Here is a 24559-nt window from a genome sequence, read left to right on the forward strand (position 1 = left end):
TATGCAGGACTGTCTTCCAGCAACCAGCAGTTGATTGTGGGTTAGAGCCAGGTTTCCTCCCAACAATAGTGCTGGCCGCTGTCATATAAGCGAAATATTCTTGAGTATGGCGTAAAACACCAGTCATATAAATAAATGAATAAATATTTCTACTTGTTTTATGTATTTATTGTTTGAATTTCTCCATGTACACATGATGAGTGTCAGAATGAAGTGTTCAGCCTCTGATACTCAGAGAACGGCTTGATACAAGAAAAGCCAACCGTGAGAACCCTTTGGGAGGATCACATTAGTCTCCCAGCCTTCAAACATCTAAATAATTACTGACATTGGATTAATTGGGAATAATTTCCGAGCTGTCTGCCCCAATCAGCCGATAAATTTCTCCCTAGCTACATATACTTGTTTCAGGTAATGTGTAACCTGCCCAAGGACACATCTAAATATTGGCATGAAAAGAATTGCTAGTTTTGCCTTGTGATGTAAGTGGTGATGCCAGGCAGCAGGTTATAGTTGTGAAGTTGTAATTTAACCTGGCCTCTGACCACACAAGCACTAGAAGGTAGAGGAGCTTGCAGATGGCTTTACCTCAGGCTGATTTAAGTCTGCTCCCCAATCTCGAGCACGCAAGCTCAGGCTGCCATGATGACACGGACGAGATCTCCTATGCTAAATACACTCCAGGATTGTAGTCTGCTTCTTTCATAAAGTTGGGAAACAGTTGCTTTGAAGAGCAGTATCTAAGGAAAGCTGTGCATACTTAAGAGCCAGGAGCTGAAAGCTATCATAGGGATATGAAATATGTCATAAACAAACTCCGCCTGTTTGGAATGAAATTGTAATTAGCTCTTTTTAGATTTTTTAGTGATTTGTGTTTGGTATTGGCTCTTATTTTTATTTGCCTGAAGGAGTTGATTCGAGCTATGTATTGACTTTTGAGCTTTCCTCTGAATCATGCAATATCTTTGAACAGATTAATTGGTGGTCTTAGCTGTTGACGGAATGTTCAGTGAATGTCGCAACCATTTATGCTCCAAATAATTTACCCTCCGGCCTGGCTCAATGGGTCCTCAAGGAACGCTAAATTTTGTGGGTTTATGGAGAATTGGGTGATGCGAAGGCTAATGGTGCACTCTGGAGAAGGGTTAATGGTGTAGAGGAGTGGAATAAAATGCAATTTAATCACAAACCCCTGAATGCACAGCATTCTTGCAACTAGTTTTTCATGCATGAAGAAGCATGCTTCATTTCACAGGTGTGATTTCACTAGTCCGTTGCATAATTTACAGCGGTTCTGGTAGAGGGGGAGTCACATTGCTTCTACACTGTGCTGAGTTCGTTGGTTTAATGGAAAGTGAGTCATGGTACTGTGCTAAGTGGTATGGTTTAAGGGAAAGTGAGCCATGGTACTATTTTGTTGGTTTAATGGAAAGTGAGTCATGGTACAGTGCTGAGTGGTATGGTTTAAGGGAAAGTGAGCCATGTTGCTGTGCTGAGTGGTATGGTTTAAGTGAAAGTGAGCCATGGTACTGTGCTGAGTGGTATGGTTTAAGTGAAAGTGAGCCATGGTACTGTGCTGAGTGGTATGGTTTAAGTGAAAGTGAGCCATGGTACTGTGCTGAGTGGTATGGTTTAAGTGAAAGTGAGTCATGGTACTGTGCTGAGTGGTATGGTTTAAGGGAAAGTGAGCCATGTTGCTGTGCTGAGTGGTATGGTTTAAGTGAAAGTGAGCCATGGTACTGTGCTGAGTGGTATGGTTTATGTGAAAGTGAGCCATGGTACTGTGCTGAGTGGTATGGTATAAGTGAAAGTGAGCCATGGTACTGTGATGAGTGGTATGGTTTATGTGAAAGTGAGCCATGGTACTGTGCTGAGTGGTATGGTTTAAGTGAAAGTGAGCCATTGTAGTGTGCTGATTAGATTGGTTCAAGGCAAAGTGAGCCATCATACTTTTTTTTGGTATAAGTGAAATGGAGCCATGGAACTGTGCTGAGTTGTTTGTCGCAAGGGAAAGTGAGCCTTGCTAACTGAATGTGAGCTAAGGATATAACAATTGTGTGGTTTGTGTTGAAGTCTATGTGTCAAAACCGGCAATCATATACCAGCCATGGATCATTAGGGATGTTCTGGGTCAATAGTCGCAATGCTCCATCCGCCTTCCTTTGTTGCTTGCTGTTGTTCATGTAAAGTGAGCTTGAAAACATACATTCACCATATTGATACCGTGACTGATCAAAAGCGCAGTCTTTATTCTATACATGATGAATATGTCACATACTTCTGATTCTTGTCAGTATCAAGGAAGTGTCGAGTTAAACTGAAAAGAAAATCTTGAGGTACTAGTCGTACAACACCTCATGTTTGCTATTCTGAACATCATGTGCACCAGTTGTCAAATATCTGCCTGTTGTCTGGCAACCAGATCATTGTGTTGATAGTCTGGAGGAACATGCACAATACAGCCTGTGTTGTTTCAAGACATGGCACTTGTTGGAAAAATATTTATTTGTAGCTTGGGGCATCACATGTGACCTGTGGGGCCCTAATTATCCATAGTACAGGGCCTCATGTCTGGGTGCTGTGTCTGCAGGTGTGGTTTATTATGGGAGTTCTGTGAGGGGTGGTGACCCTAATCACTGAGGAGGCCAGCCCTTCAACCTGTACTATCCTAATCACAGCTGTGTTCTGATACATGTGTACATGAGTATGCCAGTGCTTCACTTTAACAATGTGCTTGTACCAAGTAGGCCTCACCATGGGGTAGGGTTAATGATGGCTGTGTATACTCTGGTATCTCCTGATGGCTGCTCAGCAGTACATGCATCCCATGGGCTGATGTAGGACATCTGGACAGTCTGTTTACATGGGGAAAAAAGCACTTATCAGGAAATTTTGGTGATTAAAGGCCTATAATGTTCCAGGCAAATCCTTTTTGGCCATTAACAGGCATCATATATATATTGAGACATTTATCCTACATGATTTGGAATCCTTAAATGCCCTATGCTACATGTAGGTGATCTGATCACATTAGAGAACGTGGAAATCCTGTTACAGGTTGAAGTCTTCAAGGCAAAACTTGACAACAGGTTCTCAGGGAATATAGAATAGGTGAAAGAAACCAGACCCGTTTTTGTATGTGTCTGTCCTTTTCTGAAATTTAAGATCCAAAGGTTTATCTCTGGCTATCTCTTGACCACCCAGTTTTGGACCATTCAAGGCTGTCACCATTGTAAGGGGCATATCTGAACCAAGCATAAGTATTCTACACTAGCTAGACTGGTGTTAGTGTATTGACATATCAGTAGATTGGCCTTGTGTTATCAGGTCCAGGCGGATTAAGATACCTCCAGGTTATTAGCATTCATAAAGAGTATTCTGTCCTACTGTGTCCAGTATCTCCAGTTTGTCCCAAATCTTACCTCGAACCTTCCGAGATTGTTAAATAAAAATTTATCTGCTTGTCATTACACTGTTAAATGTTGACTGCCTATGATAACCATGCTTTGATGTACTAATTATTTCTGAAGAATTGTAGACAGACAAATATAACTACTGACTAAGAATGACCATCAGAATTTCCAAAGCAGGAGTTAAAGCAGCTCACATCTGTTTGAAAACTGGTCAGCCAACAGATTTCTTTTATTTTGAGGCTAGAATACATTTTTCACCAAACAAAAATATGAAACATCTGCCCCTGTGCCATGTACACAGCATGCCATGAATTCTGGAACAACTAGTAGGCTGGAAAAGCATATGACATGGAATGGCAAAAAATCCAGTGTGTGGCCAAATAACTGGATGATCAGAAGGTCAGGTGGTCAATATTATACACTGCATACATGTACATGCTTACAATTAATCAAAACAGAAAAACGCAATTGACAGATTTTTTAAGGATTTTGGAAGGAATATAGTTGTTCTTGTGACATCAGTTCAGCGAGGAAGTGTCTTGAGTTTGGGCCTTTGTCAGGCGATTCCTGTGTCTACAAACTGCACCTTATCCATACTTTAGTTTTATCATCAGCTATTGTACTTGTGCAAGCTGAAACATCTCTGCTTAAGACAAATTTCTTCTCCAGACCTTTGTGTCCGTTTGAGAATGAAACCATAACATGATCTAATGACTGGGATTAAGCTGGCTTTCGTGTGCTAACGTCTCTGGGCTGGATGTAATTTTGGTTCCCAACTTTGAGGCGGTGAAGTGATGTAGTGGCCACTTCAAGCTTGGTAGCAGATGGTCAAGAATCAATTCCCAGTCTATGTTATCCAGTCTAGCCATTTGCTTGCCAGGATGCTTCAGTTTACCAGTATTGCTCTCTTGAAGTCTGTTTCCAGTTTGATTATTGGTATCTGTCACCAGCACCTTTTTCTCCATGGCATGAATGTCCTTTTTTTTCCTTGCCATCCAGGAAGAAATGTTACATTGAACCTTAACTGACAAAAGTGAACCATTACTCTGTAACGAGATGATTGATTTTGACCTGTTGTGATTGTATGTCTTTGATGGAAGGTTCTACCCAAGTGGTAAAAGCTCAAATGCGAGGTCTGTACAGTTGACGATGGCATAATACTTGTATAAGCTTAAACAAATAGTATGATTCCCGTAGATTGATTGTGGATATAGTTGTTAGATGTAAGTATTTGTGCCAGTTTTTTAACAGCCTGTTCCCTTATTGCATGTACATGTAAGTATTTGTAACAGTTTTTTAACAGTCTGTTCCCTTATTGCATGTACATGTAAGTATTTGTGCCGGTTTTTTAACAGTCTGTTCCCTTATTGCATGTACATGTATATAGGGTACTTAGTACAGCCATTTGGGGTCACTGGACAGTCTGTTCATTTGAGAGTATTAGTGTGTGCAGCCCCAAGAAAACAGCACTAAGTACAAGGCAGCTCAGCTGGGATTGTCAGTCATATTGATAGTAAGCAATATGGTTCAATTCAGAATGTGTGAAAATGAATTCATAGCCTATTCATGAATTTGGATATAACTTTGAGGAGTGTTTGAACTTACTGATCTCAAGGGAAAGTAAATGATGTGAAAGTGAAAAAAAATAGATGTGGCTCTTTTTATGCAGTGAATGCTAACCTCTGAGTTATTTTGGTGGGGTGGGGGGGAGAGGATTTGGGCATATGAATCAATGATTTTGAACTTTATTTTGTAGTAGATGACTGAAAATAAGTGGAATCACCGTGGTATACCTTATAATTGTCTACATGTTTTTGGTTTGTTGATGAATGTCTGTTGTAGACTTCGTGATAGCCTTTTGTTTTTGTCTAGATGATCTCTGATGAGTTACAGTTACAGTGTTATGATGGCAGTTACAGTGTTAGGATGGCAAGTTATGGCCTGGCTGAACTGGCAGTCTATCCTCCACGCCTACTCCAGCCATTATTAACTGTTACTCACCGACTGTTGTTACCCTCTCTGTTTGCTTACTACCACCCAGAAGTGCCAGGCTGGAGAAGAGAAACCATGTTTATTGCAGTGGGGTGGTTTTTCAAACAGCAGACTGTTAGTTTTGGCTCAGGTCCTCCATTCTGGCCAGGGGAGAAATGGCTTGGTTGTGGTGGAAATAAAAGTCGTTATTCTTGACTTTGTGACTTAACAGCTGCCAGTGACAGTGTTCATTGGTCACAGCAATAGTGTAATGATAGGTCTTAAATGGAATATCTTGTAATTTTATCTTCATCATATACTGCACCAAAACTTGGAAATTAGTTTCCATGGCCTCCTGTATGTTGATGACAATCTGTATTGTGTGGGAAAGCATTTTCACAGCTGGAATCCATGCCTGTTGACGGACACCATGGTAGCCTGAAATTGCTTGAGATTTTCTCTGTACTATCTATGTACATGGTAAACAGTTATTAGTGGTATGTATTTGCAGAGTGTATGTACATGCAAATCTGTGTTTCTTTCAACATCATGTCTGCACATGGAAATCTTCCCACCACATGTGCACACCTCTTATGCGATCCTTTGATTTCTGGAATTTGTTGGGTCTGCCAGAAGTTTGCCCACTATCGGTATAGTAGTAGTTTACTGTTGCCTTTCCCCCGGGATTTCCCCACCTTTCTACTGGGAAGATCCTGGAGATGTAGGGGCTGTGTTCTGAACATTCCTTGAAGACAGGATAACCTCTGATTGCTGATTCCTCGTCTTTGCTAGCCTGCAGGGCATTTGATCCACACCTTCATGTATATCTCTATTCATACTGTAAGCACATGTCTCTTGCCTGAATAGCTTGAGCATTTCAAGACAAAAACTTATACCACTCCCCCAAAAAGACAGATGCCAAATAAAAAAAAAAGAAATAATGACAGAGTACTATTTGACATTCTTTCTGCTTACTCTTGGCCAGTTGATGTCATTGTTAATATTCAATTATGCGTTTGTTTAAGACAAAGGCTAATTTACTGGCATTTGGGGTTTAGTGGTCACCCTTTTTTTCTTACTAGAAAATTACCTTATTTTATGATGTGTGTTTGGGCATGAACGTGTAACCTGGTGAGTGTGAAGCTTTTTTTTGGGTCATATCAGTATTTTTATCAGTTTTCTTGCAAAGCCCTATTGATCGGTGAAACAGCCATTTACTTTTCCTCAGTGTTAATTAGAGGCTGATTGTTGCAAATGGCTGGCATCCTGGGTTGCTGCTAACTATTTTCACTGATCTATGTGTTGGGGAACTGACATGACTTGGTTTGTCAAGAATCGTTAACTGCCTGCACTGCCATTAACCGCCAATGACAGCATGACAGCTTGCATGGAATACAGATGGCTGTAGATGCGATGTAAGAAGAGTATTACATGATGCTCATTCATAATGGATCAGACACTGGTCTCATTAGCACCAATTGATTTACAACAGGAAATGTGTCACAAAATGACGCTGCTTTTCTTTATGTATTAGAGAAGATATGATGGGCTTCCTGCTAGACCAGTGAACATTTATGGTATAGTTAGAATGCTCAGGTGGGATCTACAACATGCACCTAGAGTTAGTACGTGTAGTTGCATCTTTGGTATGATTCTATAATAATTACAGTTTTCATGCATTAAATTTTAGAAGTTTAATTTTTCAAGACTACCTCCTAAAGAGACATTTTACATGTATTAGTATTTTAAAGAAAATATCAGCTTTTTCAAAATATGAACAAAACTCATCTGTAGTTCCACTGTAATTCCAATGTACCTTGTTACTTTAGTGCATAACTGGAGAGAAAAAACCGATGATGATCAAGGAGTTGCTATAAAAATCTAAATTGGCAGGCATTAACAAGCTGTATTTGAAAAGAGGGAAAAATCTAGGTGATTGTTATCGCTGGATGTTAAAGCCTGGAGCATAAGCCCTTAACCAGGAACAGAGTGGAATGCGAGATAAGAAAGGTAAAGAGGTTCACTGAAATACTCACTTAACCAAGGGATCAAGCGATAAAAGACTTTACATCAGCCAAGTTCAACTTGATATTTTTGTTCTTGAAGAAAATCAAACCTGGGTGTGCGTAAGTTAGGCAATGTCAAGGAGCCGAGCTTTTTGGCAAGGTGCATTAGCTGTCCATGTCGGAGGAATTGACTAGGCTAATTCTGTTCCTCTTTCAGATCAATAGTATCAAAGTTGTTCTGTTTGAAGCTTGTGACAGCGTAACTGAAGGTTAACCAACAGCACTGGGGCAGGGACCTACTTCTCAGATGGTTTTAGGGTATGGGGCAGTTGACTTTATTTGGCTCCTCTGCGGAAGAACTACTTTTCATAAACATGTTGATACATGCATGATTCCTAACCTTTGATCTTTCAGAGATTTGAATATAGAAAGCATATTTTAAGAAGACATAAAATTTGTCCTCAGCTGTGACAGTACTGCCAGTGTGCGTCTGAGGTCGAGCTGCAGGAAGAGAAACAGAAGGTCCCCCCCCCCCCCTTGCTGAGCTATGTGGAACTAGAGCAGTGTTGAACAAGAGAACAGGATTAGTTATTTACACATGATGCAACTGACTGTGACTCTGGGGCTGGTCCCTCTTAGTCTGATGTAGTTATGACACAGTACTGAGTGACACCCAATATCTTATAGTCTGTCCTTCCTTGGTTCAGCTGTAGCTCTACAGTTTATGGTGACAGTTGTGTTCATAGGTTTGCTTTCATTGCTTCCATGACTTGGTGTCTTTTTTGGAAGTCTGCAATCCATCCAGCCCCACCCAGCAATACCAAGCAGATACTTCTGTTATCTTAGCCCTCTCTTGAGTGTGTCACGCCTTTGACTGTAATCAGAATGAAGCTCTGCTTGTTCACCAGCTAATAGTTTTTATTGTCTGGAATTTGGTAATCAGTCTGCCGGTAGAGGATGGCCCTTTCCTGTGTCAGTGCTTGTAGTTTGGTAGAGTCTGGCTGTCTCAGATGAGTATAGGTGACTGGCCCAGACTCTCTCTCTCACCCCATCTCTCACCCCCTCCTCTCACCCCTGTTCCCCAGGCTGGTTTCACATGTTAGATAGCCTGTATACTGGAGAGCAGTACCTCTTAGGAGTCAACTGTAGGTCTTGTGTATGTCTTCCATAATCAGCTGTATGTGCATGTCTTTGTTCTCCAGCCCTCAGACCATACACCTCCTTTGTGGTGTGTTCCTGTAATGTAATGTAATTAAACATAGTTTATTCGTCATGAACATGTATGGCAGTACTCGTAGGTAGGTGTATTGTGGAGACAAGTATAATGCATTTTAATGTTTTGTAATTTCTTGAAAGCAGTGGAAAAAACTTTTGGGTAGGTTGTGTTGCGGACACAACTGTGATAACACATTTGCGTCCTTTACTGTTTTGTTCAACAAAGCCCAATGGGGCAAATGAAACTAATGTGAAAAAAGCAGTGCGCTATTGTTGATTTCCAAAGCAGGTTTCCCCTGTGACTGTGATGGCTTTATTCTTGATATGTTCCCTTTGTAATAGAAGTATGTAATAAAAAGTGACAGCTGTTAACATTCTTGTTGCCCACTACCCAGCCCCCTGCCCAGTCGTTCAGAAACCCCTGATAGAACCATTTTGTTTACCTGCTTAAACAGTACGCTGGATTTATTACAGTGAGCCCTTTTTGTGTACAGGCAATTTGTTAACTTTCACAGCCATTAGGATATATTGGTTTGTAGGATTTGGCTGAGATTTCCAGCTCCTGTCAAACTGTTGGTGCTTGCCTACTCTGTCAAGCCATCTCCCTCAGGGAATATATCTTCAGGGATATAAAATTGACAGAGTGTAATCTGGCTTTCCGGTCAAACTGTTCCCTGCAGAGTCATTTATATAATCGTTACGCTAATAAATAAACTGGCCCTAGCACTGACTCAATAAGATTTGCACCACCATTGGGTGTATTAACTGACTAGGATGTAAAAACTTCCTCCTGGCTCTGCTGATTAAATCGTGGGGCTAAATTGAAACATAAAACTGTTCCAATGATTTTCTTTCGCAGCCAATCTAGGACAAAATGTTTGGCGAAAAGAAACCACTCGTAAATTGTTGGAATCTCGTAAAGCATTTAATATATACAGACCATCTATCATTGAGATAATAAGTGTATGGACAGGTCTAGATAAACGTGAAAATAACACGGCAAATTGGTGTAGAGGAGACTGGTATGGGACACCTTTGCCTATAATTTATCATGGCCAGCACAGCCTCAGGGCAACTTACATGTACTTGGACAAATTTAGAATTCTTAATTCAGTCAGACTCAATAAAGCTTTTGCTTTAGATGACCCACTTTTGTGTTGTCGATCTGAGAGTATTAGCTAACTAGATTTATCTTCTTACCTTCCATTTCAATATACATACATTTATTTCAGTAGTATTGTGCGGCTGTGTAATAACTAAAATCATTATTTTACCTTTTATAATCAGTTTGTTGACTTCTCTAACTCAAATGAACATTTCCTTACCTGTTAAATATTCATATATGTACCTATATTGTGTCTTACAGTGTTAGGCCAACAGCGGTTTAAAGTGGAGCCCACAAACACTTCAGTACGCCAGGGGGGCACAGTGATCCTTAGTTGTACAGTACAGGACAAGGCAGGGCCTCTACAGTGGACGAGGAATGGCTTTGGCCTGGGGGAGGAGCGAGAGCTTCCAGGCTTCCCTCGTTACTCCATGATAGGCAGCGATGAATTAGGTGAGAACGTATAACACATGCAGTGTTCATGAGTGCCTGCAACAGGTAACTCTTGCTACACCTCAGGCTTGCTCTGCATGGGCAACAACAGGTAACACCTACTGCACCTTAAGCTTGACCTGCACGGGCAACAACAGGTAACACCTACTGCACCTTAAGCTTGACCTGCACGGGCAACAACAGGTAACACCTACTGCACCTTAAGCTTGACCTGCCTGGGCAACAACAGGTAACATCTACTGCACCTTAAGCTTGACCTGCACGGGCAACAACAGGTAACACCTACTGCACCTTAAGCTTGACCTGCCTGGGCAACAACAGGTAACACCTACTGCACCCTAAGTTTGACCTGCACGGGCATAACAGGTAACACCTACTACACTTCAAGCTTGACCAGTATGGGAATCAGCAAATACATGTAACATTTACTGCACCTCGCAGATGGAATTGAGTTTTACAGGTAACACCTACTACATCTCACAGATGCAATTGAGTTGTACAGGTAACACCTACTACACCTCACAGATGCAATTGGGTTTTACCGGTAACACCTACTATACCTCACAGATGGAATTGAGTTTTACCGGTAACACCTACTATACCTCACAGATGGAATTGAGTTTTACCGGTAACACCTACTATACCTCACAGATGGAATTGAGTTTTACCGGTAACACCTACTGTACCTCACAGATGGAATTGAGTTTTACCGGTAACACCTACTATACCTCACAGATGGAATTGAGTTTTACCGGTAACACCTACTATACCTCACAGATGGAATTGAGTTTTACCGGTAACACCTACTATACCTCACAGATGGAAATGAGTTTTACCGGTAACACTTTATGAAACTACACCTCGCATCTGGGAGTAAGAGGTATAGATAACACAAGCTACATGTACATGTGCATGTACCTATCACACAAGACCTTCTGATCCACAGGTAACACCAACTACATCGAATAGATGGCATTCACTTACACAGGTAACACCAATTACTTAGTCAACCTAGTTTAGCGGCTAGCACCCACAGGACAAGGTGAACAAGAAATCAACATTATTTACTGTTCACCGGTAGCATCTACTCTCAAACCAATCGTATTTGCTGTTCATAGACACCCGAGATGAGCTAGCATTGTTCATGACCTTGTTCCCATGGGAACACTTTTTTGAAATTCTAAGAAAAAACTTACTAGTTCCCCTGGAAGCATATGGCTGTTTTTGACTGTATGTGTGAAGAGAATTCATTTTTACCTGTGTGTGGCAACTCAAGCCTATACAAGTTGTCAGTACCAAGGTGTTTGTGTGCCTGTCCATTGTACATGAACATGTAAAAGGGTTCTGTGTGACTAGCAGATATCAATCAGCATGTAGCCGGACTGAAGGCGTTGATAACCAGCATACCATTTCCCCATTCAACACCTTCCTGCTAAGTCACTTACTCAAGCTGCTGGGGTAGCTGTGAGCTGTAGAGATGATGGATGTAAGCTCAGTGTTTATGGGAAAGTCAGACTGAAGCTAACTGAAGGCATTGTCAGGTGGAATGATGGAAGCTAGGATGTATGGACCTTAAAGGGGCTTGTCAGTCTGTAGGTGGTGGCGTGAGAGATACACAGAGCACAGCAGGCAATCTGACCAGTCCATGGTAGTATTACACGCATCACTGCAATCCGCCTGTCATAAACCAGATTAGCTGTCTGACCAGTGATCCCTGTGTGAGGATTGACTGCCCCCTGTTCCTTCAGATCATGGTTTTAGTGTACACCAGTTGGTACCTTCAGATTGACACCATCAGGAGATCCTACTTCAACATATCTCAGTTAAACCCAAGTGCAACACGGTGGTACCCATCTTCAACATATCTCGGTTAAACCCAAGTGCAACACGTTTGTACCCATCTTCAACATATCTCGGTTAAACCCAAGTGCAACACGGTTGTACCCATCTTCAACATATCTTGGTTATTCCCAACTTCAACATATCTCAGTTATACCCAAGTGCAGCACGTTTGTACCCATCTTCAACATATCTCGGTTATTCCCAACTTCAACATATCTCAGTTATACCAGACTTCAACATCTCAGTTATACCAAACTTCAGCATATCTCTGTTATAACCTGCCTTCAGTCTTTGATGTGTACTTGTAGTAAGTACATTTTAGTGTACAATGTACACCTGTAATTATTTATGTTCACATACATATGTGAAATTGTTACATATGCCTCACCCCAGTTGGTTAACATGCTGGCGCAGCGTAATGATTCAGAGGCCTCTCACCAATGCGGTCGCTGTGAGTTCAAGTCCAGCTCATGCTGGCTTCCTATCCGGCCGTACGTGGGAAGGCCTTCCAGCAGCCTGCGGAAAGTCATGGTTTCCCCCCGGGCATCCTTACCTCACCATGCCCTCCTGCTGGTGTACTAGATGCATCCTTACCTCACCATGCCCTCCTGCTGGTGTACTAGATGCATCCTTACCTCACCATGACCCCGCTGCTGTACTAGATGCATCCTTACCTCACCATGCCCCCTCCCCCTGCTGCTGTACTAGATGCATCCTTACCTCACCATGCCCTCCTGTTGGTATACTAGATGCATCCTTACCTTACCGTGCCCCCCTGCTGCTGTACTAGATGTATCCTTACCTTACCGTGCCCCCTGCTGCTGTACTAGATGTATCCTTACCTCACCATGCCCCCTCCCCCTGCTGCTGTACTAGATGCATCTTGACCTCACCATGCCCTCCTGTTGGTATACTAGATGCATCCTTACCTTACCGTGCCCCCCTGCTGCTGTACTAGATGCATCCTTACCTTACCGTGCCCCCTGCTGCTGTACTAGATGTATCCTTACCTCACCATGCCCTCCTGCTGCTGTACTAGATGCATCCTTACCTCACCATGCCCTCCTGCTGCTGTACTAGATGTATCCTTACCTCACCATGATCTCCTGCTGCTGTACTAGATGCATCCTTACCTCACCATGATCTCCTGCTGCTGTACTAGATGTATCCTTACCTCACCATGCCCTCCTGCTGCTGTACTAGATGCATCCTTACCTTACCGTGCCCCCTGCTGCTGTACTAGATGTATCCTTACCTCACCATGCCCCCTCCCCCTGCTGCTGTACTAGATGCATCCTTACCTCACCATGCCCTCCTGTTGGTATACTAGATGCATCCTTACCTTACCGTGCCCCCCCTTCTGCTGTACTAGATGCATCCTTACCTTACCATGCCCCCCTGCTGCTGTACTAGATGCATCCTTACCTCACCATGCCCCCTCCCCCTGCTGCTGTACTAGATGCATCCTTACCTCACCATGCCCTCCTGCTGGTGTACTAGATGCATCCTTACCTTACCATGCCCCCCTGCTGCTGTACTAAATGCATCCTTACCTCACCATGCCCTTCTGCTGGTGTACTAGATGCATCCTTACCTCACCATGCCCTCCTGCTGCTGTACTAGATGCATCCTTACCTTACCATGCCTCCCCCCCCCCCTGCTGCTGTACTAGATGCATCCTTACCTCACCATGCCCCCTCTCCCTGCTGCTGTACTAGATGCATCCTTACCTCACCATGCCCCCTCCCCCTGCTGCTGTACTAGATACATCCTTACCTCACCATGCCCTCCTGCTGCTGTACTAGATGTATCCTAACCTCACCATGCCCTCCTGCTGCTGTACTAGATGCATCCTTACCTCACCATGATCTCCTGCTGCTGTACTAGATGCATCCTTATCTCACCATGCCCTCCTGCTGCTGTACTAGATGTATCCTAACCTCACCATGCCCTCCTGCTGCTGTACTAGATGCATCCTTACCTCACCATGCCCTCCTGCTGCTGTACTAGATGCATCCTTATCTCACCATGCCCTCCTGCTGGTGTACTAGATGCAATCCTTATCTCACCATGCCCTCCTGCTGCTGTACTAGATGCATCCTTACCTCACCATGCCCCCCCCCCCCGCTGCCGTACTAGATGCATCCTTACCTCACCATGCCCCCTCCCCCTGCTGCTGTACTAGATGCATCCTTACCTCAGCATGCCCTCCTGCTGCTGTACTAGATGTATCCTTACCTCACCATGCCCTCCTGCTGCTGTACTAGATGCATCCTTACCTCACCATGATCTGCTGCTGCTGTACTAGATGCATCCTTACCTCACCATGCCCTCCTGCTGCTGTACTAGATGTATCCTTACCTCACCATGATCTCCTGCTGGTGTACTGGATGCATCCTTACCTCACCATGATCTCCTGCTGCTGTACTAGATGCATCCTTACCTCACCATGCCCTCCTGCTGCTGTACTAGATGTATCCTTACCTCACCATGCCCTCCTGCTGCTGTACTAGATGCATCCTTACCTCACCATGATCTGCTGCTGCTGTACTAGATGCATCCTTACCTCACCATGCCCTCCTGCTGCTGTACTAGATGTATCCTTACCTCACCATGATCTCCTGCTGGTGTACTGGATGCATCCTTACCTCACCATGATCTCCTGCTGCTGTACTAGATGCATCCTTACCTCACCATGCCCTCCTGCTGCTGTACTAGATGCATCCTTACCTCACCATGATCTGCTGCTGCTGTACTAGATGCATCCTTACCTCACCATGCACTCCTGCTGCTGTACTAGATGCATCCTTACCTCACCATGATCTCCTGCTGCTGTACTAGATGCATCCTTACCTCACCATGCCCTCCTGCTGCTGTACTAGATGCATCCTTACCTCACCATGCCCTCCTGCTGCTGTACTAGATGCATCCTTACCTCACCATGCCCTCCTGCTGCTGTACTAGATGTGTCCTTACCTCACCATGATCTCCTGCTGCTGTACTAGATGCATCCTTACCTCACCATGATCTCCTGCTGCTGTACTAGATGCATCCTTACCTCACCATGCCCTCCTGCTGCTGTACTAGATGCATCCTTACCTCACCATGCCCTCCTGCTGCTGTACTAGATGCATCCTTACCTCACCATGCCCTCCTGCTGCTGTACTAGACGCATCCTTACGTCACCATGCCCTCCTGCTGCTGTACTAGATGTATCCTTACCTCACCATGCCCTCCTGCTGCTGTACTAGATGCATCCTTACCTCACCATGATCTCCTGCTGCTGTACTAGATGCATCCTTACCTCACCATGCCCTCCTGCTGCTGTACTAGATGCATCCTTACCTCACCATGATCTCCTGCTGGTGTACTAGATGCATCCTTACCTCACCATGCCCTCCTGCTGCTGTACTAGATACATCCTTACCTCACCATGATCTCCTGCTGCTGTACTAGACGCATCCTTACGTCACCATGCTCTCTTGCTGCTGTACTAGATGCATCCTTACCTCACCATGCCCTCCTGCTGCTGTACTAGATGCATCCTTACCTCACCATGCACTCCTGCTGCTGTACTAGATGCATCCTTACCTCACCATGCACTCCTGCTGCTGTACTAGATGCATCCTTACCTCACCATGCACTCCTGCTGCTGTACTAGATGCATCCTTACCTCACCATGCACTCCTGCTGCTGTACTAGATGCATCCTTACCTCACCATGATCTCCTGCTGCTGTACTAGACGCATCCTTACGTCACCATGATCTCCTGCTGCTGTACTAGATGCATCCTTACCTCACCATGCACTCCTGCTGCTGTACTAGATGCATCCTTACATCTTTGACTCACCATCACTCTTGCAGTGCACACTATCCCTGAACAACCATTTTTCATTTTAACTGATGGTCTCAAAGTTTTTTTCCCCCCTCAATACATTAGTTTTCTCATGATAAATTAGACAAGTGTGCTAGCTAGGTAAGATGAAGGGGCAAACCTCTGTTTTCCCTTGTGGGAAAATAAATATCAGAAAAAACTGAGGCAAGTTGCTTTGGCAGTGTTTGGTTAAAACTGGTGTGATGTGGTAGGCTGGCACTGAGGAAGAAAGGCAGATGGTGTGGGTCAGTGTCACTGAAGGTCCCTGAGTGTATATCATATTAGTGTTGTTAGCAGTGGTGCCTGGATAATGGAATAATGGCTGGCAATTATGTAGCAGATCTGTAAACATTTGGTGAACAATAATCAGCTCAGGATTTTATTGTTTACTGAGTTTTCTATATAATAACATCAGAGATAGATGTACATATATTTGGGGGATGGATATCAGAGTGTTTTTTACAGAAAGGATGGTTTTATGGCAGTTTGTGTCAGGCATATGTGTGCAGGTAGGTGTCAGATAATGATGAGGATCACTGCTGACTTAGGTCAGTGTCTGTCAGACATACCTGTAGACCTAGAGGTGAAATCAGGTCTGTGTGTATCAGGCATACCTGTACAGGTGGGTGTCAGATAATGATGAGGATCACTGCTGACTTAGGTCAGCGTCTGTCAGACATACCTGTAGACCTAGAGGTGAAATCAGGTCTGTGTGTATCAGGCATACCTGTACAGGTGGGTGTCAGATAATGATGACGGATCACAGCTGATTTCCGGTCATTATGTATCAGACATATCTGTGCAGATGAATTCAGGAAGTGTGTATCAGACATACCTGTACAGGTGAATGTAGGTCAGTGTGTATCAGACATACCTGTACAGGTAAGTTCAGGTCAGTGTGTGTCAGACATACCTGTACAGGTGAATTCAGGCAAGCATGTGTCAGACATACCTGTATAGATGGGTGTCCGATAATGATGAGGGATCATCACTGACTTCTGGTCAGTTTTTATCACATGTACCTGTAACTGACAACAGATGGGTGTCTGACAATGGTATGAGCAAATGGTAATTCTGACAGTTTCCCCCACCCCCATGTGAAAACCATTGATTGCGTTGACATTTGATGTCTTCGGGGAAATCTTAGATGGCATGTCATTCAAAAATGACATGAATAATAAGTTAGGAAGTAGAAGTAGAAGTGTCCTGTTATTGATTATGCTACTCGGGGACTGCTGGTTTTTATGGAATGGTGGTCAGGTACGTGTATGCTGGCGGGGGGAATGGGTGTTTGGGCATGTCAGTATGACAGGATCGTATGTCATCATAGTGTTCTTGCCCAGCTTGTTCTCTCAGAGCCGAACTGGTGTCACACTCGTTAGCACTGAAACACTACATGGTGTTAGTACTCTCTCTCACTCCTGCTATTGTAGTAAACATTGCTCTACTGTGTCTCACTCAGCAAACATTTTGAATTCTTTTGGCCTTACATTAGCATATTTAACCAACATGAGAAAAATAGTGGTTATTTTTGTTCTGTGATAGTAGTTACAGGTTAGGACAAACAGCTATCTGATTCTACTGTGTTTATAAGATGCAGATATCACAGTTATCTGTTTGAAGTATTACAGTGTAATTCTCCAGCCTTTTCTCCTGTTACCATCTTGTGTGATAGTTAACCTCTGAAGCCAGTACCTAGCCTTGAGACTAAGGTCATGAACTCTGCCCAGTTAACCTCTGAAGCCAGTACCTAACCTTGAGACTTAAGGTCATGAACTCTGCCCTGTGAGAAGGTACCTTGGGTGTGACAGAAATGTAAAGTATTCATATAACAGCATGTATGCTTGGCTAGTTTTACCTGTGTTGTGATTTATTAGCATGTAGCTGTTTGCCAAGCGGAGTAGTCATTTCATCAGATCTGATGTTTTTCTTCTTCCTTTCCCAGGAGAGTATAATCTGATGATCGTGGATTCTCAGATTGAAGATGATGCAGAATTTCAGTGCCAAGTTGGTGCTACCGTCAATTCAGCGGGTATTCGCAGCAACAGTGCCCAGCTTAGCGTTCTGTGTGAGTACAGAAGTTACATCAATGTATTTTACAGAACTACCTTACAGTGCCACAAACTCATGCCTGTCAGACTTTTACCTGTTCCCCCTCCCCCACAAAAGTTAACCCATAGCTTAGGAAAAACTAATAAAAAATTGGCAGTGAACAGTAGCCCTGTAATTCCATGGTGTACAAAATCTCAAGTGTTGATGCGGTGAACAAAGCTGTGAACAAGCTAGTGCACTTTGCTTTGTAATTCCTTTTCTCCATCACTGAGATTAAAACCGACAATGAACATGGATGTTGTAGATTCCAATGCTCTTAGTGCTAGTCTACAGTCTTAGACTGGCACAGTCTAACCTTTGTTGACCACCCATAATACTGATTGTCATGTTAATGAATAGTTTTAAATTGCTCCTCTTATTTTATCGCATGGTTAACTTTTCCAGAACCATTTGGTGTCCATGACAGTGAGATTTGGTCATTAAGCTGCAGTTTATAATGATCTTTAGAATCAATACAAACGATTATGTATTCATTACCATGATCAATACAAACAATTATGTATACATTACCATGAACAATACAAACAATTATGGATACATTACCATGAACAATACAAACAATTATGTATACATTACCATGAACAATACAAACAATTATATATACATTACCATGAACAGTAATCTTTCTAAATGCACATACACTGAAACATAAATAAAATCAGGTTAATGCTGATCCTTACAATTGGAATACTTTGATGATGAGTTTATATACCTTGTTTGCAGTACCACCTGAGCCCCCACAGATTGAGAATGCCCGCTCTGTCATCGCAGTCATTCTGAATCAACCTACCAACATCACATGCCGGGCTAATGGCGGGAAGCCTGCCGCTACAATCACATGGCTAAAGGGTGGCCTGATGGTCACTGACCACGTGTTCACCAGTGCTGTCCCGCAGGCCGACGGGAAGAGAATGGACGCCATCAGCAGTCTGACCATCTCCCCGAGCAAGTCAGACAGTGGCAAGCAGGTCGCCTGTCACGCGATGAACGAAGCCATGGTTGACCCATACACCACTTCAGCCATTTTGGATGTTCAGTGTAAGTGGTTCAGATCAAATGTTATATTAAACTCTTGTAAAAATGATCTTATGCTGTTGTTGTTCATTGCAAATTATTGATGCAAGAGACAGCTTCAAAACTTCATTAAGCTATTCATTAATGCCACACAGATTAGAAAGTGCCAAATACATGAACCGCATCAAATTTTAAGTCTATGATGGATTAATGAGCTTTTGCTTCTACAGATACCCCTGAAATCAAGATGAAGGTAAATCTGACAAGAGCCATCCGTGAGTACCAATATGTGAGGTTCAGTTGTGACGCAATTGGGAACCCATATGAGATCACATGGAAGTGGTACCGTAATGAGGACCTTCTGGAGAATCAAACACGTAACTACATGGACATTCCCTCCATTAGGAGAACATTCAACGGGGACACAATATCCTGTGAAGCCACCAACTCTGTGGGCAGCACCAAGAAAACCTTCCTGCTAAATGTGGAATGTAAGCTTTATGGTCACAAGTAATGTATGGTTCAGTATCGTTACTCTGCATTGATTGGTAGCAGTTATTAGCAAGCATTGCTTAGCGTTGAGGAATGTGGTGTAATTATTAAAGTAATGGTTCCAGTGATGTACATGTAGAGAGGCTGTGTTGTTTCTGATAGCTGGTATTCTATTTTCGTACTAATTTGATTGTCAAATTTTATAAAACACCAGAGAAAACAAAATGAAATGAAGGATGTCAATAGATGTTTGCATGATAACTTTGTTGCTATTGTGTGTGACAGATGGCCCACAGTTTATCGGACCACCGGAGCATGAAGCTGTGGACATTGACGACCCTGCCACTCTGAAGTGCCAGGCGGATGGTAACCCCAAACCTAGCATCATTTGGACTCGCAAAGGCTCTAAACGTATTCTCAGTAGCTCTCCAAACTTCAAACTGCCTGCAGTCACTCAGTCTAACTTTGGGATTTACATGTGTACAGCTACCGTGATGGGATTCAATGAAATCAGCAGGGAAATATATCTTTTGCAAAATGGTAATTGTTAGAATTGAGTTTAATATGTTTATACTGTTTATACAGTAAAATGCACTGAATTTAAACCATCTTGTTGGATGGAGTGTTTAATTGTAAATGTAGTACATCCAAATTGTCTGGTGCAAGTGTTATGGATTTGTCTGATGTTTGTTTCATTGTCAAAGTTGAATTAAAGGCCCTAAGTAAAACATGCATGAAAAGGTTTAACACTTGATTGAAAGATATATTAATCTGTTCAGGAGAAAAGTAACAATTTTATTCAACCGTTCTTTTATCTAGGGACATTTTAATAGACCATGTGTGTATTGGTGAGAGTTTCTGGTATGGCGAAAAAAAAGTTGTCTCCCCTGATTTTGTTAAAGCTGAAGGGTTTTCTCCCTTGAATTGCCCAGATGCACACAATAGTTAATGACAGTATTGACTTGTACAAATATATACTGTGTTGATGGATGACTCGTGTTAATTTTTCCAGGTAAGCCTCGTATTATGAGTGAGGCTGAGCAGTTTGCAGGTAAAGGTGAGAATGCCATAGTACACTGCGAGGCCATGTCAGTGCCCAAGCCAGACCACATCATCTGGACGCGGAATGGTCAGATCATTGACTATGCATCATCAGGGCGGTTCTCAGCTCAGGAGAGTGATCTCCCTTATGGACGGAAGAGTTCCCTGCAGATTCTTAACATCCACGAGGAGGACTTTGGGGCATACAACTGTAGTGTGATCAACAGATATGGAGATGATAATGCTGTTATTTATCTCAAAGAACGCGGTGAGTAGGATATCCTTAATACAAACATGTTTGGGCTAAGTCTATATGTACCGATCTTTGTCAAATCTTTGGCTCTTTCAGTATCTTGCCTCTGCCATTCTGTGTTAATACCACTTAGAACTGACTACATTTAAAATATTTATATTTTGTTTGTTGTCTAATGCATTGAGCAGTGATTGTCAGCATTATTAATTGTGTGTGATTTCATAAATTTTAGATGAGATAGGAGAGTTCATGCATACTGCAAAGATTAACACCAGAAACATGAATGAAACTGGGAAATCATGCACTCAGAACCATAAGCCTCCAGTGTGGTGTGTTGCACATGATTTCCATTGTTTGATGATGTCTTATCTGTATTGCAGAATCATTCCCACTTCCATATGTGATCGGAGGAGCAGTGGGTGGATCAGCCTTGCTTTTCATCCTCATTGTGGGCTGTGTACTTTATCAGAGAAACAAAGGAGCTGAGTTAGGTCAGTGCGTAGTTGTAAATTAGTGTCACACATGACTGCTCATGGCCCAGTAGATTTTTGTAGAACTAATTACATATAGGACATTACTCACAGATGGTGCCCTTTTATTTCAGGTGATTTTAATTAAATTTAGAATATTAAATTCAGATGCAATTTACACATGGTGTATATTTTGATACCTTAGATAAGACTTCATGGGTCATGAGTTAATTGGTTTCCTCCAAAATTCACAACTTTTGAGGAGAATTTGTTATAAGTCTGTGCTTGTGTCACTTTCTGCTGCCTGTTACTTCTTCATTATTACTTCATGGCTATTCAATGATTTTAAATTTATCCAACCAAGTTTTGTATTATTTCTCTTCCAGAATCTTACACAGATTCGGACAGCACAACAGATAAAAAGAAAGAGTTTAAATCTGATTCACCAGCAGATTTCAAGTCCACATTAATGGATCAATGGCGACAAGATTACAACAAAGATCTCTACAGATACTCAGCAGATTATGATGAACTAAACATAAATTATCCTGGAAAGGTAAGATTCAAAAGTGGAAGGATGGAGTTTTGTAGTGGAAGAATTTTGTAATTTTTTTTTCATGAAAAAAGAATGAAATATGTACACATCAAAAAAAAAAATGAAGGTATTAAGTATGTTCACATATTTTGATCTACCCTAAATGACTTACCCTAAATGACTTGAGATTTCGGCCACAAAAACGCATGTATTATCTGACAAATAAATGTTATGATTATATTATTTTTAGTGGTGAAACGCTCAAGTTTCCAGTAGAACATCTTTCCGTGTTCCAAGCAAACCTCAGAACAACTTTATAGAATCAATGTAACTCTCAGGATCAGGAAAAATGGGCAAGTTAGTCATGGAGAAAAGTTCTGGTCATCTAGGGTAGTGTGCCTATCTCATTTGATTCAAAATTAATTTTAATGTAAAGTTTGGCCTGTAAATATCCACTTTCAATTAATATAGTTGAATCAATCAGAATCAAACAAAATTTAGGTCATGTACAGTAATACTGTGGAAGTATACTTTGCTGAGCCGTTATAAATGATGCTGTCTTGTTTGTTTTTACAGGAAATGCGTGCGAACAACAACGGGTTTAATTATGGTCCTGACATTATAGCAAATGATCCTTATACAACAGATAGTTACATTGTGGGAGACGAATATTCACACAGAGATGATGAGGTATCATCAGAAAGGTACATACTCCGCTCTTCAATTTGCCATATCATGCTCTTCCAAAATCTGCAGGCTTCAAATAAATGGCATTTTTATATGACGGCATCACATTGAAATATATGAACTAGCATACAGTTTTAGACAAATTGCCCAAAGCACAAAGGGAAGAGTTTCTGTTTTCATAGGATAAGTTGCATGTACAGGTATGTAAGGGATCATTTTGCATAAGCTAGTCATCACTAACTCGTGATTTAGCCATTGGAGTAGGTACTTTTAGTAAAGAATGAAACATCAGTACAAGTACAGGTATAACATGTGGCTCTGAGGAAGCACAGTAGGAGTTGTTCCCCCTTATCGTGGCCATAACAAAATACAATCGCATGTTTTGCTTGTAAGTGACCTGTTATAGCATTAGACTTCAGTCCCAGTTTTTAGTATTTCATTACAAAGTAAGCCTTGGTATTTTGAAAGACAGTGGGCAGTATGTCAGTTGTTTTCTTGTATACTCTTCTTTGGTTTGAGTTTAGTAGTGTTATTTAATACTTTCTCAGGGTTGTTAATGTTCATTTATTTAAATCTGGGACAAAGAAGATCAGTGATTTGGCATGTCAAAAGGATACAGAATCGTTCCTGATGGGCTAGTGTGCAATACAGGCAAGTCAAGGCTGTATTGCACACTAGCCCATCAGGAACGAGGTTAAGGTGACACCGTAAAGCAATCAACGTTTGTCCATGATGACAAGCTGTGTGTGATTGAGATGGCACACTTCTGGAATATCTCCTGTCGTAATACTCCATTTGTAATACCCAGAAATTTTGTGACCATGTCTACCATTTTTTCTCAACTTACCTGTGCAATCCTGATTTATTTGCAGGTGTGAATCCAGCTACAGCACAGGGTATGTCCCAAGAAGTTTTAGGAATGACTATAGTAATCCCTACCCTAATACACTACCCCCAGCAGAGATATCCACAAGCAGACTGGCAACGAACGTTTAGTGAGCCTTAACAGTGCTTTCTTACCCAGAACTGTGCTTGTGTTGTTGTGGTAACTAGTCATCAGCGGATTGGATGGGTCGCCCCGTGATAAGGAAGGAAATTTATCCTACAAATACGCATTTTGCACAAAAGTACACAAAAAGGACTCGAACTGAAGTCATGCCATATTGCCTTTCCTATGCAATATCTTGAGTTTGAAGATTGACAGCAGCGGATGAAGTTTTCAACATATTCAATGCAAAGTGTGGTGACATCTGTGAAATGGACACAGTGGAGATCACCCTCATATCAAAAAGTGGATATCGCCTGTATGGGCATGTTACACACTGGATATCACTTCCATATCAACTAGTGGATATCACCTGAATGTGCATTATGCACACTGGATATCACTTTAATATCAACTGCCATATCTACATGTTACACAGTGGATATCTGAATCATCCTTAATACAGCGGATATCTGCAGGCTACACAGTGGATCATCACTGTATGAAACAATAAAAACAATGATCTCACCATTGCATATATCTTGTCCTTATGTTACATTGTCTATTACAGCATTTGACTTGTGACCTTGGTCTGTGCATCACATCATCATGCAGATCTGCTGGCTTGTGACCTTGGTCTGTGCATCACATCATCATGTAGATCTGCTGGTTTGTGACCTTGGCCTGTGCATCATATCATCATGCAGATCTGCTGGCTTGTGACCTTGGTCTGTGCATCACATCATTATGTAGATCTGCTGGCTTGTGACCTTGGTCTGTGCATCACGTCATCATGCAGATCTGCTGACTTGTGACCTTGGTCTTTTCATCACATCATCATGTAGATCTGCTGGCTTGTGACCTTGGTCTGTGCATCACATCATCATGTAGATCTGCTGGTTTGTGACCTTGGCCTGTGCATCATATCATCATGCAGATCTGCTGGCTTGTGACCTTGGTCTGTGCATCACATCATTATGTAGATCTGCTGGCTTGTGACCTTGGTCTGTGCATCACGTCATCATGCAGATCTGCTGGCTTGTAACACCTTGGTCTTTTCATCACATCATCATGTAGATCTGCTGGCTTGT

General features: G+C 42.3%; 1 protein-coding gene across 3 annotated transcripts in view; it reads left to right on the top strand.

Annotated features, from left to right (window-relative positions):
- LOC135481251 (kin of IRRE-like protein 1) overlaps positions 1-24211 on the top strand; it is a 92861-nt gene extending 68650 nt beyond the window's left edge. For 2 of the 3 annotated variants that reach the window (XM_064761099.1, XM_064761107.1), the window contains 10 exons: positions 9972-10163; positions 17825-17947; positions 18715-19029; positions 19236-19496; positions 19783-20037; positions 20510-20806; positions 21172-21282; positions 21648-21817; positions 22373-22500; positions 23356-24211. In XM_064761099.1, the coding sequence (XP_064617169.1) occupies positions 9972-10163; positions 17825-17947; positions 18715-19029; positions 19236-19496; positions 19783-20037; positions 20510-20806; positions 21172-21282; positions 21648-21817; positions 22373-22500; positions 23356-23479 (1976 nt within the window). In that variant the 3' untranslated portion in view covers positions 23480-24211. The remainder of the gene's footprint in view (positions 1-9971; positions 10164-17824; positions 17948-18714; positions 19030-19235; positions 19497-19782; positions 20038-20509; positions 20807-21171; positions 21283-21647; positions 21818-22372; positions 22501-23355) is intronic. The other variant, XM_064761115.1, reaches the window with a different exon arrangement.
- The last annotated feature ends 348 nt before the right edge of the window (positions 24212-24559 follow it).

Source organism: Liolophura sinensis, chromosome 1 (genome assembly GCF_032854445.1).
Source record: "Liolophura sinensis isolate JHLJ2023 chromosome 1, CUHK_Ljap_v2, whole genome shotgun sequence".
Lineage (NCBI taxonomy): Eukaryota > Metazoa > Mollusca > Polyplacophora > Chitonida > Chitonidae > Liolophura > Liolophura sinensis.